Source organism: Patagioenas fasciata, chromosome Z, assembly GCF_037038585.1.
Source record: "Patagioenas fasciata isolate bPatFas1 chromosome Z, bPatFas1.hap1, whole genome shotgun sequence".
Lineage (NCBI taxonomy): Eukaryota > Metazoa > Chordata > Aves > Columbiformes > Columbidae > Patagioenas > Patagioenas fasciata.
In genome coordinates this window covers 27,874,495-27,891,641 of record NC_092560.1, presented here as the reverse complement: position 1 = coordinate 27,891,641, position 17,147 = coordinate 27,874,495, and the positions used below count along the sequence as shown (strand labels likewise).

Sequence of the window (17,147 nt, the reverse complement as noted above, 5' to 3'; positions counted from 1 at the left end):
AATTATATTCATTAGGAAAAATTTCCCATAATCAGTTTAGACACAAACCGTCAAAAGAAGCCGCCCGTGGTAGCTAAAACAGAGAGGTAATACTACAATACTGTAATGAGTGTTTTCATTTAGAGCAGACAATCCTTAATCCAGGTTATATTAGCATAACTTGGAGAGATGCTGATTACAAACCTACATTAGAACATTTTGTTACATCACCATAGAAAGGAAATGTCACTTTCCCTTCCTGGACTTTTTGACAAAAAAACAGGTTCCTGTGACCTGTATTTCCCTAATTATCTCCCCTTCTTCACCAAATAGAGAAAAAGTAAGGAGGGAAAGAACACAACATTTTGTAAAGTAAAGCATGAGAATTCAGCATCTGGCATCCCAGCTTTCCAGAAGGTGGCACCATTATATCATGCAATCATTGATCTGTGTTCACAATACACAGCACTGGTGAGGTACATTATTTTTAGGGCTTTCTTCTGACAAAGCAAATCTCAGATCCTTTGTATTTCTTTTATTCCATAAACTGCCTCTTGATTTTGCTGATTGTACTAAATTTTCTGCAACAGCCTATGTCTATTTTTATGTCATTAATTTTCTGGAATAGCAAGGTAAAACCTGCATTTTCAACAGTCTTAAGAATGAAGTAAGCATACATTAGCTTGTTTTAGCCTAAAAATATAATTCTTATTAATGACTTAATAAACCAAATCACCTCTTAATGCATTAATGTCCTGGCTTGCATGTAATTTTTTCAAGTAGTAGTGTCCTTATCAGACAGTAATGAAGATGCGCTTTCCAAAATACATGCAAAGTTAATCTTTGCCACTTTGACTCAGTGACCTTTAATGTCAAAGTTTCATCATTAATAGTAACATACATTTTATTTTGATTGAGTACAATTTCCATAATAATGTTTTTTTTCCTAAATAAGCCTACATTCAAACCCAATGCATTAAGAGCTGTTTCCCTGAGAAGTGATCTCTAGTAGGTAAACAGACAAGATGAATAATGTAAGTGAAAGAGATGGAGTGTGGACAGCACATTATTTTCCAGAATATTTGTGTGATGTTTATAAAGAGACTTCGTAAACGCAGAATTTTTGCTACTCAGTATTTCCAACGAGAACTGAAATGTAGCTATTAGACCTAATTAGAACAGGTATTAATATCTTTACTAAAAATCATTAAATATACTGTACATATTTTATAACAATATAACATTCTATCACGTCTTCAGTATCTGTCAATTTCTTGGATTTATTCTCTATGTGTTTTGATAAAGGTATTTTACTTGCAAGATTCACACATGGCCAATGTAAAACAGAGCAAGTATAATTAGATCTTCTATTTTCTTTTTTTTTCCTCCCTACAAAAATCATTTACCACAAAATTTCAAAAGAGGACAAACCACGCACTTGGGCATTCTTGCATCTGTAACAACCATAGCCCTGCTAAATTCCACTTTCACGTCCAAAGGCTGCAAGATATGTTGAGATGAATATTTCAGCTTCCGAGCCTCTTGCCAGTTCTCATCTGGAAGAGCAAGAAAACCTATGCTTTAAACTTCGAAGGAGGTTCCTTCTTGTTACACATATCACAGAATTAAAGCATTCGATATTAGTTAGTATATATTGCTAAAAATTCAGGCCACACAATCTCTTTCAATACAGGTATATTATACAAGACAGAAACTTCAGACATACAAGAAAATTTAATTTCTACCACTCACATCTAAAGAGCTGACCCATCCATGCCACAGACTTCTGAATGCCCAGTTCTTAACAGGCATGGTACTGGGAGTTTAGGCTCTGGATTCCCCTCTGGAACCACAGGGTTAAGAATGAAATACTTTAAACTCCCTGGTTCTGACTGTTTCTACATTGTTAGTTTCCAAACTACTAGTAAAAGCTTCCTTCAGTAAGAGATTCTGATCCTTTCTTTACCCTCACCAACAATCAATGAACAAACTCATGAATTCTGATTTAAATTTGTAGGGAGGCAAGGAAAACGTGGTAGAGGAAAATACCATAAATAAATTAGTTACACTCTTACATTTACCATGTAACAAATCAAATGACTTGTTTTCAAAAATAAGGGTTTCATTTTAAGTTCATCTATTTAGCAAAAGCTAAGGTTGGAATCTAAGGCCTAATGTTTTGGAAATTCGTTACATGTTCATAGGACTGAGTTCAGACCAGCAGTTTAAAGAAGTATGTTCCAAAGAATCTGAACTGCTTCAGTTAAAAATATAATGGTACATCAACCACCATATTATTTTTACTCATCTAGAGAGACATTACTTTCATTAATACTTACCATTTTTGCTGTACAGTAACTGTATACTGCTGAGCTGGATATCAAAACTGTCATAAGCTCTTGACATTATATCTTCAATAGTGCTTTGTCCTACTTTGAGTTCTGATAAATCAGAACGACTTTTGCTTTTCATCTTAAAAACAGTCACAAAAAAAAAGCATAAATCAATTTAAAAAACAGTCAGAGCACTAGTTCCAAAAATATTTGATCCTACCATGACAAAAGAATAAATTCAAATTCCTCATTATAAGTGGTCAGTCTTACAAATATCACAGCAGAAGAGATACCTAAAATGTGTAGTCTATATCAAATAAAAAACCTAAGAATATTCTTAACTCTATTTCTTCAAGGAAAGAAACAAAATAAAGTTATTTAAAATCTATAAATAAATTTTGCATAGAATAATTTCCTTCTATGAGGAAATTATTATAGTACCCAAAATTATAAAGTCTCAAACCCTATTCAGCAGAATAACTATTTTGTTTTTTAATATATAAAAATATTACTGCATTAATCACTTCAGGAACATGAAATTTATTTTTGAATCCTGTTTAATTAGTTGTGGCATTACCATGTTACATATTAGTCAGAGTAAAGGGGAAAAAGGGTCTGTTCATCACCAATGTTCAGTGTCCTTCCTTTAACATCAATCAATACCGCTTTGACTGGGCTTTGGGATGCCCATACGTCTTTAGTATTCCACATTTGTATGTTCACCCTCATCTATTCACCTCTGATAAAAGATGTTTGTCCTCATCCTTAAATGTTTAATAATTTTGGATCCATATCTGTTTTAGTCAGATCCAGATAATAGTTAAGAAAAAGTTCATAACTATAAAACAAGTTCTATCATCCAAGTACCTAACTGAGGGAAAGAGATTATTTGTTTGTATTAAACATACTCATTCAACAGATGACTTACATCTCACCTAAGCATATGTCACTCAAACTGAATGAAAAATCATTAATCATATCCTGAGAGGTATATAACTTTTCATCTTGTTTTCTAATTTTTCTTAAAGGATGGGAACTAATCCAGAAGTCACATTCACGATGAAAATTACTCACCCATTTCAGAAAAAGAAAAAAAAAATCTCAGACACATTTACTGGAGTCTGATGTCAAAATACGTTCTTCTGTATATTATTCTGAGGGTAATTTCCTATGAATGGTGGAGGTGGACTGTTCTATTACCCACCCTCTGTTACATCTAGGAGGCTTGTCTCAAGCACTCAGTCAATATACAGATGGATTATTGAACTCTAGAAAGTTCCTACTAAGGATCAGCATTCAGAAGAGCTGGTAAAATTATTAGTGATTAAGTGTAAATCCAAATTATTTTTAATATTTACACAGCAATGTTTTCTACTAATTCCACTTTCTGAAGAACCTGACATATTCTAACTGAAACCCACATGCTCAGAAAGTCAGTCTGTGGCAGATATATAGGAAACTTACTTTACTTGAGCTAGATTTTAAGCTTGGAAACAAATTCTTATTAAAAAAAAAAAAACAAACGGATAAGGCAATCTAATAAGATAGTAAGTGGCAGAATCACTTTTACTCAGAGTACAGTTAAAAAAAAAAAATTAAATTGCCTGTGTACAAGTAATATAATTTGTCCCGAAAGAACCCAAGTGATAATATGCAGGAACAGTCTCTTACATGATTTTATAGTGCTAAATTATCATTTTAAATACAAACTACCTTTTTTACTTTTCCCTTGTATGGAACACCTCAAACATATCTCTAATTTTATCCAAGTTATTTTATAAATTGCCAATGTTTACTTGTCTCATTTTAAAGTAAATTGAATGACCAAAAGGTAATTGATAACAATAGTAATATTAAAAATAAGAAGACCATTTAATAATGTAATTTAAAAGTTTACTCTTTTATATCCTGAGGTAAAACATTGTTAGACATTTTCCAACATAACAGTTCAAAGTATCAACAGTGGTTTCATTCCAGGGGAGAATTATATTCTAACAATTCTTTTGAGCTGAAATAATATACTGAGAAGAGCTCAATAATTTCTGCCTTGACTGGAAAGCATTTTAAAATAAGTACCTAATAAAGAAACCACAAGAGGAATTTTTACTTAACCAGTACCACAAAATACAAATTAAGAAACTGGAAGTCCCAGAAAAGCTGAACTATGATTTTCAGTAATTTACTTCATTAGGTAAATACATACCTTAAGACTACCAAGGTCCAGAAGTAGTAAATTTGATGTATGGTCATAGAATCCTTTTTGTGGAACAATGATGTATGAAGCCATGAGGTTAATTTTGAGGTCAAGAACTTTCTGGGTTTCAATTACATACAGCAAACCTGAAAAATAATTTAATTAGTAAATATAAACAAATTAATCCATACAGAAGCTATGGAATTAAAAGAAGCAAATAAAAGAAATACAAATCTAATTTTAAATGAGCTGGAAAGGCTAGATAACTAAGTTTAATTGCAGGTACAGATGCTCTTCATGTTTCTTCTAAAAGAATGATTATAGGCAGTCTTTAAAAAAGCACCAAGTAGATGAAATGATGATGGTAAACAATGCTAATGGACATATAGAGACAGCAACGTGACACACATAAATCCAAAAAAGTTTAATCCTGAACAGAGATGAAATGAGAAGTGGAATGTGTACTGCAATTTGGTAACTGGTGAGTCAACCCACTGTGCTTGATAGATGCAGAAATTATAACTGTCCTAGATGTTCTTATTATTGGGAGTACTCAAGTGTACTGGTCAAGTGCTAATGTTGTTACTACTGAAATACTGAAGTTCAGACAGATTCTGCTGACAAACATTTCCATCTTCAAGACCAGCAAATATAAAGTCTTACAAATATTCTGTTTAAAAATCATACAATTACTTGGGAAATTCAGACTGCCAGAACATGTGAGATAAAATTCTGTCTGGTTTTGGATTTTGTTGTTGGTTTTGTTTGGGTTTTTGTTTTCTCCTCTGAAAAAGAATGTTCTTGCTTCAAGATAGCACTGAAAACTGCCTTAGGATGCAGCCATAACCCATTAAATATTTATCAGGTGCAACAAGCTGATAATTACAGAAGTAAAGATAAATTCTGAAAACTACAACATAACACTGTAGCACACCCACACTGGTAAGAGAGCAATTAAAACTGTTCCAACATTACCAAAGCTTGTTGTGCCACAGGAGAGTTAGATCAGTCAACGAAGACCTGGATGGCAACCACATCTCAGAATTTCCAAGATACAATAACTTAGATTAACAAAAATACTGTTTCCAGTTTTCAATGCCTAACTGTATCTGAATGATGTAGAAAGTTCAACAAAATACTTCTTTTTTCCTCAGTTTGGGAGAAAACATCACTGAGGCCACAAATTGAATTCTGGGAAACTAAGCTTTTGTAATATATTCTAGTGATGCTGAAAATCGTAAATATTATGGTGTAGTGAGTTCCTTCACTTCTGCAGTTCACAGTTTCCCAATATCTTCCAAGTATCTTCTACTGCTTAGAAAACAAGTATTAAGTATTCTTTCCTGAGAAGGACAGTAAGTCTGAACATAATATAATAATTATATTGATATTATTCCACTATTTTTACGTGTAGTTCCCTGCAATAGAACATTCTGCAGGTCAAATCTTCTACCCTGGGTAATTTTGTAAGTCTCAGTCAAGATTTTACAAGCAATGCACAGCCTATTTTTAGAAATTTCCATCAAGCTTCTAATTTGTGAGTGGAACAAGCTGTTACATTACTATGGGCAACTCAGTATTCATGTGAAGGTAAGAGACATTGAATACAACCCTAAAGAAATTCTATGCTTAAATTATAATAGATACATAGCATGATTTCATGTTTCCACAAAAAAATGAATCATGATCAAAACCAGAGTATTCAGTGGTAATGAGCAGAGAACTGAGCATATTGAATCTAAGCAAGTTTTCATCAAATAATCTCAGGAATGAACTGTGGTATCAATCTATACAATATTGCTGGAGAAGCTTCTGATAGAAAAGACAAGCAAGTTGATCCACCTAACTTTGACTCATTAATCTGACATTAGAAGAAATAATGAATAGAAATACAATTGATGCCTGATTTCATTCTTAATACTAGCTTGATAAAAGCAAACAAATATATGATATGCTTGAGGTTTCTGTAATTTGTTTCACTTATTGAGCATTCAGATTTTTTTAAACATACGATTTCAATATTAAGAGGTTACAATTTAAATGAAGTAAAAAAAAATTCATCTTTTTTTTGTTTTCTTCTAAAATTAATTTTTATATTAAGTCTCCCCTTTGCATCCTCTCCCAGCCACAGCCAGAGACAGGACACTGTGCTGGATACACCTCTCTGATCTAGAAAGCCTCAGACACCCTTACTGGAAAAAAATAATTCCACAAATCTCAATGTTAAGTCTCAAAAGTCTTCACTATTTTCATCTATCTGTCAAAATCTAAGATGTCTAGAGATAAAAAGCTAGGATGAAATGAAAACTAGAGGAATGGCTTTAATGCTGAGTAACTGGAAGACAGATAAATACAGTTTATATTATCTGATCTGAGTCAATCCAGATAAAGTCAACATTCATCAAGGAATAAAGAAAGTGGAAAACACCAATACAAAGGTAGATAGTGTCCTGAAAAGCAAAGATCCTGGAAAAGATTGAGGGGTTTCACGAGAGGACCAATATCTCAGTATCATTTTTAAGGAGTATGAAACAATTAAGGCCATCTAGATATTAAGATGAACAAAACAGAAAAGTTAGAAGTAACAAACTGAAATACTACCTCAGGATGTGGAGATTATTTTACAAAGAAAGTTGAAGTTTAAAAAGATACAGGCTTAAAATTATTCAACACCTAGAGCAAATGCTTTGTAATGAAATCAAAGAACTCAGCTTATTTAGATGTTGTGTTAGAAGGCTATGACTTGGATCCACACGTCTCCATATGGAAAGATAATATTTTCATAGTCCTAGAATCTAAAATTTGCCTGAGCGTACAATCAGAAGAGCATGCAGCACTTGCCTGTGGATGTTTTTTCACGGAACTCTTCAAGCTTCATCAGAGTGGCTGATGTCAACTGCTCTAAATGTACGTCTTTCGGAGGTCTGAAGAAAGCCACTAAGCTATTTATTGTCATCTGTTAAAATAAAAATAATACATGGCAAATATACTAATTAAGGTTTTTTTTTCAGAATTCACAACTAATTAAAATACTTACTTACCGCATCATACACTATTTCTAGTGGCTGTGATTCTATTCTAAGCCTCTGATCTGCTTTCTCATCCAAAGGATTAGTCTCAAACATTATACTTAAGAGTGAAGTACTCTTGTCTGAGTAGACTGTTCGAGAAGACAGGAGACAGGGGGTACACTTTTCTCGGGACATGCCTGTAACTTCAAGTGAGGTAATTTCTGTTTCAAATCTGTAAAGAAAGGAAAACAGCATGTTCAGATGCAATATCCATCTCGCTAAGTACAATTCGGTGGTAAGAGTATACAGAATTAACTGAACGAGAAGAACAAACAAACAAACTAAAAATGCAAATCAAGAACAACAACATATCTCTACCCTACCTCAAATATAAATAGCTTAGTCTAAGGTTATAACAGATATATCTATATGGTAACTATTTTCTATTTCATTATCTTTTGTGTCTATTGGCCACCCTCGAGAAATACAAAACGGCACCCAAGTTATTCACTTCATACACTTTTCATGATCACAGAATCACAGAATGTTGGGGATTGGAAGGGACCTCAAAAGATCATCTAGTCCAATCCCCCTGCCCGAGCAGGAACATCTAGATGACGTGATGACAGGTATCAGGGCAGGGCAGAGACATGCAAATGGGAATTCTGTAGTATAAGTGCAGGAATTAGATGGCACAGTTTATACAGGTGAAGAGAGATAGAGCAATGAGGGACGAGTTCCAGTGCAGAGAAATAAAAGCAGCACCATGAGAGGAGCACAAGATTAATAATCTCATTACTCTGAAGAAGTATTTTTTAGATGTTGGATTTATTTTATTTTAAATACCCTGCCCACCTTTTTAACAACTCTAACTTGAAGATCTTTATCTCCCAACACTCAAAGGAAAACGGTTCACTGTAAAAATGTAACATTTTCTTCTCTTTTTATCAGTATAACAGCATTATTAGGGTTATTTAGATGCACAGGGGAACAAAAAAGCTGAAAGCAAAACTTTAAACAAATCCAAACACCTATACATAAAACTCAGCAAGACTAACAGTATCTTATTATCATATATAGATTATACTAATACACCCCTGAAGTAAAAGGGACAAGGTTTAAATCAGGAATATCACCCTTCCCCAGAATGTTTAGGTGATTACATTTGGAATAAAAACAAAATACTTCATATATCGCTGCTTCTCATTTTCTACCATGAGAGCACAAAAAAAAGTCCAAATCACCAATTACAGCCCTCCTCTGCAAATTTAAAAGCTTAAATGAAAACTTGAGACCTCTTTGGTCATACACAGTCATATACAAACTAGTGATTACAAGATCACCTTGCTCGGGTTAAATTTCAAAAGGAGTAACAGTCACTTTTCAAAGCAAGAAAAAAGTTAATAACTAGATTGCTTGTACATAACAATGACAAAACGAAAAAAAAAAAAAAGAGAAAAGCTGTATTGGCACAAAAAGTTCTGAAGATAGAGAAAGATCAAGACTATAAGCATTCACTTCGTCCATCAGTTGCAGGATGATTCTGTGCCCAAACTGCACAAGAAATGACAGTGAAAAATAGAAGTTAAACATCACAATAGAGCCTTAAAATGCCTATTAACCATCCCCAACATTTCATGAAGAGCAAAAACAGTTTGATAGAAAAAGTTTACCTTATTGCTTGTGCACCTGGTCGTTGGGTAAATACCGTACTCAAGCCAGTTAATGCAAATTCTACAAGCTTAGGAGTTTGCTTGTTTTCTCTTATTGATATAGACATGCTTAATAACTTCACAGAAAACTTCATGGCTTCATACTAGATATGCAGGAGAAACAACAACAGATAATTATAAAATAGGTTAATATATATTTTTATACAGTTCACGAAGAGATGAAAACCACAAATACCAGTTCAATACTATTTTTCTAGCGCTACAAATACCTTGTAACAGAGCTGGTGTAAAATTAATTATCAAATAATTATTACAAAGAGGCAGGGTTGGAGTAAGAGTAAACTACGCTTACAATCACATCTTTGATGTCTCTGCATCACATTTTGCAATAAAGGGCCTGTGACGCCAAGATGAAAAGCAGTCCATTGTACTGTGCATGGTATCTCCCATAACAATGAATTCAGACTATTTCTGAATGGTTCAAAAATGTTTCTCTTCCCCACCACAGTCCTTCAAACACTTCTTTCCTTATATACTCACTTACTCTAGCTCATCTACTATCACTCATTTTTAAGCTTCCAGTGAATCACCTAATGCACTTTTTTAAAAAGTTTCTAAATATTGTAAGAGGATACATGAAGCATTTCATAACTTAAACAACAATATACTACTTATATGGTTTCATTCTAGCTTCAGTGAGCAAAAAGTCCATTCTGAACATTTTCAGAATATCCAAAGTAAACTCCATAACCCCTCTCCTGAAACTACATCTAAGGACGCTCTGTTCCACATGAAGCCAGCATGCAGTGACTTAATTAAAAAGTGTCAAAGCAGTATTCAAAAATAGACACAGAGCTACAAGTAATTTTAAAAGTTACTTCCTATCATCTTTGGACTTTTATTTGTAGATAAAGCTACAAATATCACCATCAGTTATGGCTTACTGATTTCGGAAGTGTTGGATCCACAGCTGTTTCACTATATCCAATTGCTGCATAAAGCTTAGCCTTCTCTTCAGGTGTCATCAGCTCTTCAAGACCTGTGACATTGCAAGAGGTTAAACTCAACATAGGTATCAAAAAAATGCAAATACTGTTACACACTTCCCAGTGTTTGGTAGCTCTATTACATACATTTGACACTGTCAACATTGTCCTGAATTGGTAAAAGCAAAACCTCTGAGGTTTAAAGTGAAGTGTTGAGTCTCCTAAAGCATACTTTAAAATGCAGTTTTACTTTTATTCCATCCTACTGTAGTTTCTAGCTTGCACACAATAGAAGAAACCTTTTTTATTTACTTTGTGTGTTCCACAACCTTTACTAGGTGCCTTGTACGTAAGTTAATCAAATTCTAATATGCTGTATGAAATAGCCAAATTATAAAAGGAATGAAAGTAAAATTGTTTACATTCCATTAAGTGCTACTGTGCTCTAGTACTGTCTTCAAATTCCCATACATAGTACACCACATAGACAAATGCAAAAACTGTGCCTGGAGAAAGCAGAAATCAAAGAGAGTTCAGAAAGGCCAACAGAAGGAATTGCATGATATCTCTGTAACTAACAATTAACTCATCAGCATAAAAAAAAAGACTAAGAGAAAATGTAGATGTCAATAACACCACAGCCCAAATATTAAACAAAACCAAAGTTCTAGTGTCAGAGACCTATCATTCTCAGAAGTAATTTTTAATAATAGAAAAAAATACAAATAAATGAACATACTTGAACCCTTTACTTCTTGTTTTTGTTCATCCTTTTTTTCACTTGACCAGCCCCATATCCAACTAAACCAGCCACCAGAATTGTCATCGTCTTGTTTTACTCCTGGTCTGTAGATTTTTAAGCCAGACTTAGTTGCCTGAAATTTAAAAAACCCAAACAATTATTTTTCTTCTTGCTCCTTTCTTTGTTTTCCTAAAAAAAAAAAAAAAAAAAATAGACCCAAGGTATGCTTTAACACATCAAAACATCATTAGATGACCACTGAAAAGGCAACACGCTAGTAGTTTTTCTTCTAGTGCCTCTTTCAAGTACACAGTGCTCCATCAGACCAGTTCTCACTTGTGTAAAATCAACCACCTTTATGAATAAAAAAGCAAGCAAAAGGCAGCTGAATTTAGGTCAATAAATGCTTCTTATACAGCAGATAGACTCTCTAGCTCTCACCACCACCAAAAAAAAAAAAAAAAAATCCACAACATTATATAGTGCTCCACATTACAACAACAACACAATTATAAAGAGTCATAAAAAATGTTTGTAAGCAATGAAACAGCCAGCACAGGCCAAATTTTGAACAATCCTTATACTTTTCATTTCAAGATAGATGTCCAAAGCTACAAAAAAGGAAAAAGGAAAAAAAAAAAAAACAAACCCTTACTCTTGTAATAGAATACTTACTATAAGGAATATAGAAAACTAAAAAATCTGGATCTGACACACGTAACTATAACAGTACGGAAGCCCTTCCTTTTCCCACATTCATTATTTTAGCAACTAGGGGATGTCCTGTCTGGTGCCAGTAATTATTCCGATACTAGGTCCTCACAGAAAGGGCAAACTACAGCCAGACTTTACCACTGAAAGCTTGACATAAGGGACAGCAAATGATCATCAAGTAATCTAAGAAACAGAGGACTTCTCAAAACCATAGTGGACTGCACAACCCAATTTTTCTTCATGATTAATAAGATCTGGAATGATATAATGACATCAAGATAATCCCTGTAGTTAGAGATATTCTAGTGAATGTGACACCCAAATTCAGAGAAACAGGGATCCCTTCTAAACATTCAAAAGAACAAAGATCTGTCTGCAACACAAATAGGGAAAACAGCTGGCTATAAATCAGAACTTTTAAAGGACTTGTCACATCTATACATCTACAGGCCAAGAGAAGGCAGGACTTATCACAACAACACAAAGGGTTCTAAATTGATCCTATTGATTTACCACAGACAGATGATGCAAAATGTCAGCTGAACAACACAAGGTCTCAAAAAGTTTGCACAAAATCCACTAAAGTCTTCTTTATAAAGAATACCAAGTCATCAAGCCAAAGTTACAGTCCAAGGAAATAATGGACAGATCCTTAGCAGAAAGGGCTGTTCATGTTTCTAGGACACCAGTGACTTGGTGTTGAAGGACAACTGACACAGACGAAAAGAAGTGATGCCTAAAGCTATGATTATTAACATGCCTGAGGCAGCAGTTGGCAGCAGAGTCTGAGGTAAGAAGGCTACAGACAATAGGGAGGGAAAATGTACTTCTACAAGGATGAAGAAAACATTTGTGCAGTATGGGAACTAAAGGAATTTCCTGAAGAAATCCTGTTGAGCTTTCTCTGTCCTCCAGTTACAATAGATTAGTAATGAATACAGCCATAGTCTGTAGAAAGATCACTCAGCAAGGTAAACTGTTTTAACTAGAAGAAAAGGAGAACCAAGTCTTTTCTGGATTGAAAGCACAAAATTTCTCAAGCTATCTAACAGAGAGGCTTGATGCTGCACTCACTAAAGCTGGTGTTTTATATTCAGGGCACTAGTGATGAAGATTAAAAAGCGACCTAAGGTTTGGAATATAAAGCTCTTGCTACAAAGTCCCAAGAAAATCAGATCATACTGTGTTCATAAATGTGAGTCCTGGGGAGCTTGATTTCAAGGTCTAGAAAAACGAAAGCCCTTGAAATTCGACTCTAAGGTATTTATTTAAAAACAAACAAACAAAAAAAAAAACACAAACAAACCAAACATAACTAACAGTAGGGTCCTTTATCTGGCTTTAATCAGCCCACATCTAAAGGGTGCTTCTTTAAATTCCTAGTAGACTTAAGGCTAATTGTCAGGATACCAAGCAAGTAGTAGATTTGCCTCTTGCAAGTCCTTTGAGACCTTTTTCAGATGTATGTCCTGATAACAAGAAGACAGATGAGCTGTGAAAGATAGATGGATGTAGGAGACAGTTCAGAATCACTGTGACCTGATTTTCAATACTTGGAAATAAATTCCGAGTTAGCTAGCAGATCTTTCAAGATTATTTTCTAACACTTTTCAAATGCAGAGCTTAAAGCCCAAACAAATGAAAATCCATCTGCTTGCAACCTCCCTCTAAGCACTACAGAAACCTGTGTTAAAACTCAGGACTGGAAAGAGGTCTGGAATGTAAAAGGACATAACCTTTGGTAAGCAGCATGGTCATACTGGAGAAAAGAAGAATAGAAGTGAACAGGAAATTACTTGAGGCCTCCCTCACCTTGCAAAAATTAGGAGGAAAAAAACAAAAAAACCCTATACAATACAAGATTAAAACATGCCAAAGTCAAATAAGAATTAAAAGAAAATAAAAAGCCTTCTTGTCAAAAGCCCTCCAATTCAGCCAAACAACTGAAGGAGAGGAACACGAGTGTGTGTTCCGGTTCTGTAAAAGTCTGAATAATGATCACACAAGCATCTGAATGTGGGTGTACACACAGACAACTGGAAGGAAAAAAATCTGTTATGGATTCCTGTTTAGAGTTTTGGTTTAGAAGCATTGTGTCTATCCCTGTATTCATACCATACTTATCACAGAAAAAAAGTCCTTCAAGCACTGTCATAAAAAACGATTGACATTCCTGAAGTTTAATTATTTAATACATTATTTCAGATTCTAAAATCATATTCTGCCTACTTTCAGTCACAGTGGTTACTAATGGAGAAACATGCCTTCACAGATGTCAGAAAACCTAAACAGATTTCACATCAGTCTCCTGGAATGATGCTCAGACACTACATTTAAAACTAAGCAGTACACTAACCTAGTACAAATAAAATTAACAAATTAAGTATAACTACTCAAGTAACATTATTTTGCCTAATTAACTACTTAAATGCATTCTCCATTTGCTGTATCCCAAATAATATTTGTAAATAGTAACTAAAGGTCAAGATACTACATATACAGGTGTTCAGCCTGCCTAATAGGATATCAGGAAGGAAAGGAGTAAATAGTGTAGACTGCTGGTGGGAACTGGGGAGATAGGAAAATCACAGTCTGTAGCTTTGGATATAATCACTTCCAACTTGACTTACCCTATCACCCTTTCCACCATATTTTCCACAGTAGGTTTTCTTTATCAAAAGTGGAAAGAAATTTATCCCAGATCAGTTATTCTGTATAATCAGTACATGAAGATATTTAATTTTTGCTTAATTACAAGCTGAAACTAACTACAGCTTATAATAAATGTGAAATACAAGTACAATAGAAAGACTGTATGATGCGCAATTCAAACTCTAGAACTAAAATGCATCTGCCTAAAATTTCCACAACCTCATGTTGCATTCATTCCTAAATTCACTTAAATGATGAAAATTTACCTCAACTTCTGCTTGTTGCCTTGCTAGGGTGATGTTAAAAATATCCAAGGCCTTTTCAAATTCCTAGAAAAGAGGTGAGAAATTACTTTTTTACAATTTCATTTGGTTAGATTTCACAGCTCAATTCTACAGGAAATGACAGTAAACGACTCTTTCAATGCAAACTAAACTAATTTGCTCAGGCTGAACACTTGAACTGTTCTCTTTTTTCCAGGTTTAAGTTTTTCTTCACTGTAGTTACTAATTAAAAAAATATATCTAATATGTTTATTAATAATACTCACAGAGAAAGGTACTGATGAAGCTGCAAGTCCAGTCACTGAAAATTTTATTTTTTATTAGGAACATGTAAACATTTAAGTTTAAGAAAGTAGCAAGATGAACAATACTTAGGCCTTTAATGGAAAATGGCTTACCTCCAACAATTTTAAGATTTCTTCATTAGGTTTTTTTGACGTTATCTTTGTTTTATACATATCTTTATAGTTCTTCACTTGTTTCCTATGGTGCCAAATATGTTCCCATGACCACATTTGGAGCTTAGGTTGAACATTTACTTCAAGGATGCCATCAATAACATATTTCCACCTAAAAGCAAGATAAATTAAGTACAGTTTACATTCCTTTTGATATACTGATGATACCTAGGGCTATGCAGATTCCTACTAAATACAACTTCAAGTTGTGAAAGAGTGAAATCTCTTATCTAATACCACACTTCTGATCAGTAAAGAAACCTAAAGATTTTATTTTTTTCCAAACAAGGTTAACAGATTGTTATTTCCTAAAGTTAAAAAGTAACCTTGCATAAAAAGTGCCCAGAAATAAGTGTATGTGGGACATATCATTGGGTCTCCATCAAAACAGAGTCAGGATATTAAAACACCATCAGACTTAAGATTCTGATAATGCTCTTCAAGACAGCAAACACAGCCTTTCAAACACTGTGTCCTCACCTTTGGTTCGTAGTCCTCACCACTTAATTTTTTTTTTAATGTTCCTAGCTTAAGAAAAGCAAACAAAAAAGAGAAGACTGTTTAAGAAGGAAATTAGTTCTAACCTCCTTACATTAGAAACAATCCCATGGTAATTATTTCAAATTAATAACTAACAAATTATTTTCAAATGCTGAGGTGGCATACCATGTCTTGGCATTGTTGTGCACTGGAACATCAGGTCTGTACTTCCGATATGGCAGATTTCGAGTCATCATATCAATAGACTCAAGAAGCTCCATAACACTGAAGTACTAAAAAATAAGAAAAAAGAAAATTAAATGTTATCGCCTTTCTGAAAATACAAATCAAGCTTCTCTTTAAACAGAATATCATTTACAAAGAAAAACAAGACCAAGAAGAGAGTTGATTTTGTATGTTTATTATAAAATTTTAGACTGCTCTTCTTATTATTCTTGCAAACTAACTTTTATCCCATTACATATAACTTCAGGAAAACAGTTTATACCTGTGGCTTATTGAATTCAACAGTTATATCCTGTAAATTTACATCTAAATCCATTTTCGGTGATGAAAAGTCAACATCAGATCGAGGATTCATGAGGAGCTTGGCTCTAGCTGAAATTGGGCGGAAAACTGAAAAACAGAAGTTGATATAAAAAGTGCAACTAAATTATTTAAGACTGCCATAAACAATACATAATACCTATCAGCTCAAGTTACAACAGATTGTTCATTTTAAAATGCTAGAGTTCAAAACAAAGAATTAATCAACACAGCTTAAAATATAATACAAACTATACTCAATTTCCAGTTTCATTCTGGCAACACTATTGGAACAAACATTCGTGGAACTTTCTCACAAGATTTCCTCTGTGCAGTATCAAATGGCAGATGTTTCAATTAATAGTTTTTATTTGCAACAAATCTAAGGATTTTGGCTATGACTGAAACTATTTTAGTACAAGATAGTTTCAAACACTGCACTTATTCCACTATAATAACTCTTATTCCATAAGGATATTTTTTAAATGTTGCTGATGTTGTACACTGTTTGATAAATTATACCGACAGCAGTGGATAAAACAAAATTTCTAAATCCAAGCCCAAGTAAGCATGGAAAAAAAAAAAATCAATAAGGATCCTACATAAAGCGAAGCACATCACATGAAAAATATCCAGAGCAGAAATGTTCTATCTGCTCCACAATTTGGCAATATCAGGCATTAAATATGGTCTTGTGTTTAGTTCCATTTTCCCATCTGTTTCAGGAATTGATCCAACAATAAGAATTTGTATATTACTTGAGTTTGTGTAAACTGTATTTTTACCAAATAAAACTCCTTTGATTTCAACAGAAATACTGATAGACCATCTACATAACAAATATTCTAAATTTACTGAAAGGCTCATGCAAGTGGAAACACATTTTTGCAAGATGAAAACATGTTTACACCAATTCACCCTTGTTTCATTTTAAGACCTGCATTTCTTGTGAAGCTTATTTTACTTTCATTCTACACATTTTGTGTGGTAGCATTTCTACTAATTTTCTCCCTGTATTTAACTTCCTAAATTTCCTTTTTCACCCTTCCTGTGTGCAAGTATTAAATGACAGAAGCAGCCTTTGTGCTTACAACC

General features: G+C 33.7%; 1 protein-coding gene across 4 annotated transcripts in view; it reads right to left on the bottom strand.

Moving 5' to 3' along the window:
- The window catches only part of VPS13A (vacuolar protein sorting 13 homolog A), a 106,197-nt gene that overhangs the window by 77,018 nt on the left and 12,032 nt on the right, over nt 1-17,147 (bottom strand). For all 4 annotated transcript variants that reach the window (XM_065860129.2, XM_071802434.1, XM_071802436.1 and 1 more), the window contains exons 11-22: nt 16,015-16,142; nt 15,693-15,799; nt 14,967-15,138; nt 14,551-14,613; nt 10,916-11,051; nt 10,135-10,229; nt 9,191-9,333; nt 7,548-7,749; nt 7,348-7,462; nt 4,516-4,652; nt 2,319-2,451; nt 1,418-1,535 (exon numbers count right to left, since the gene is read on the bottom strand). In XM_065860129.2, coding sequence (XP_065716201.1) covers nt 1,418-1,535; nt 2,319-2,451; nt 4,516-4,652; nt 7,348-7,462; nt 7,548-7,749; nt 9,191-9,333; nt 10,135-10,229; nt 10,916-11,051; nt 14,551-14,613; nt 14,967-15,138; nt 15,693-15,799; nt 16,015-16,142 — 1,549 coding nt within the window. The remainder of the gene's footprint in view (nt 1-1,417; nt 1,536-2,318; nt 2,452-4,515; nt 4,653-7,347; nt 7,463-7,547; nt 7,750-9,190; nt 9,334-10,134; nt 10,230-10,915; nt 11,052-14,550; nt 14,614-14,966; nt 15,139-15,692; nt 15,800-16,014; nt 16,143-17,147) is intronic.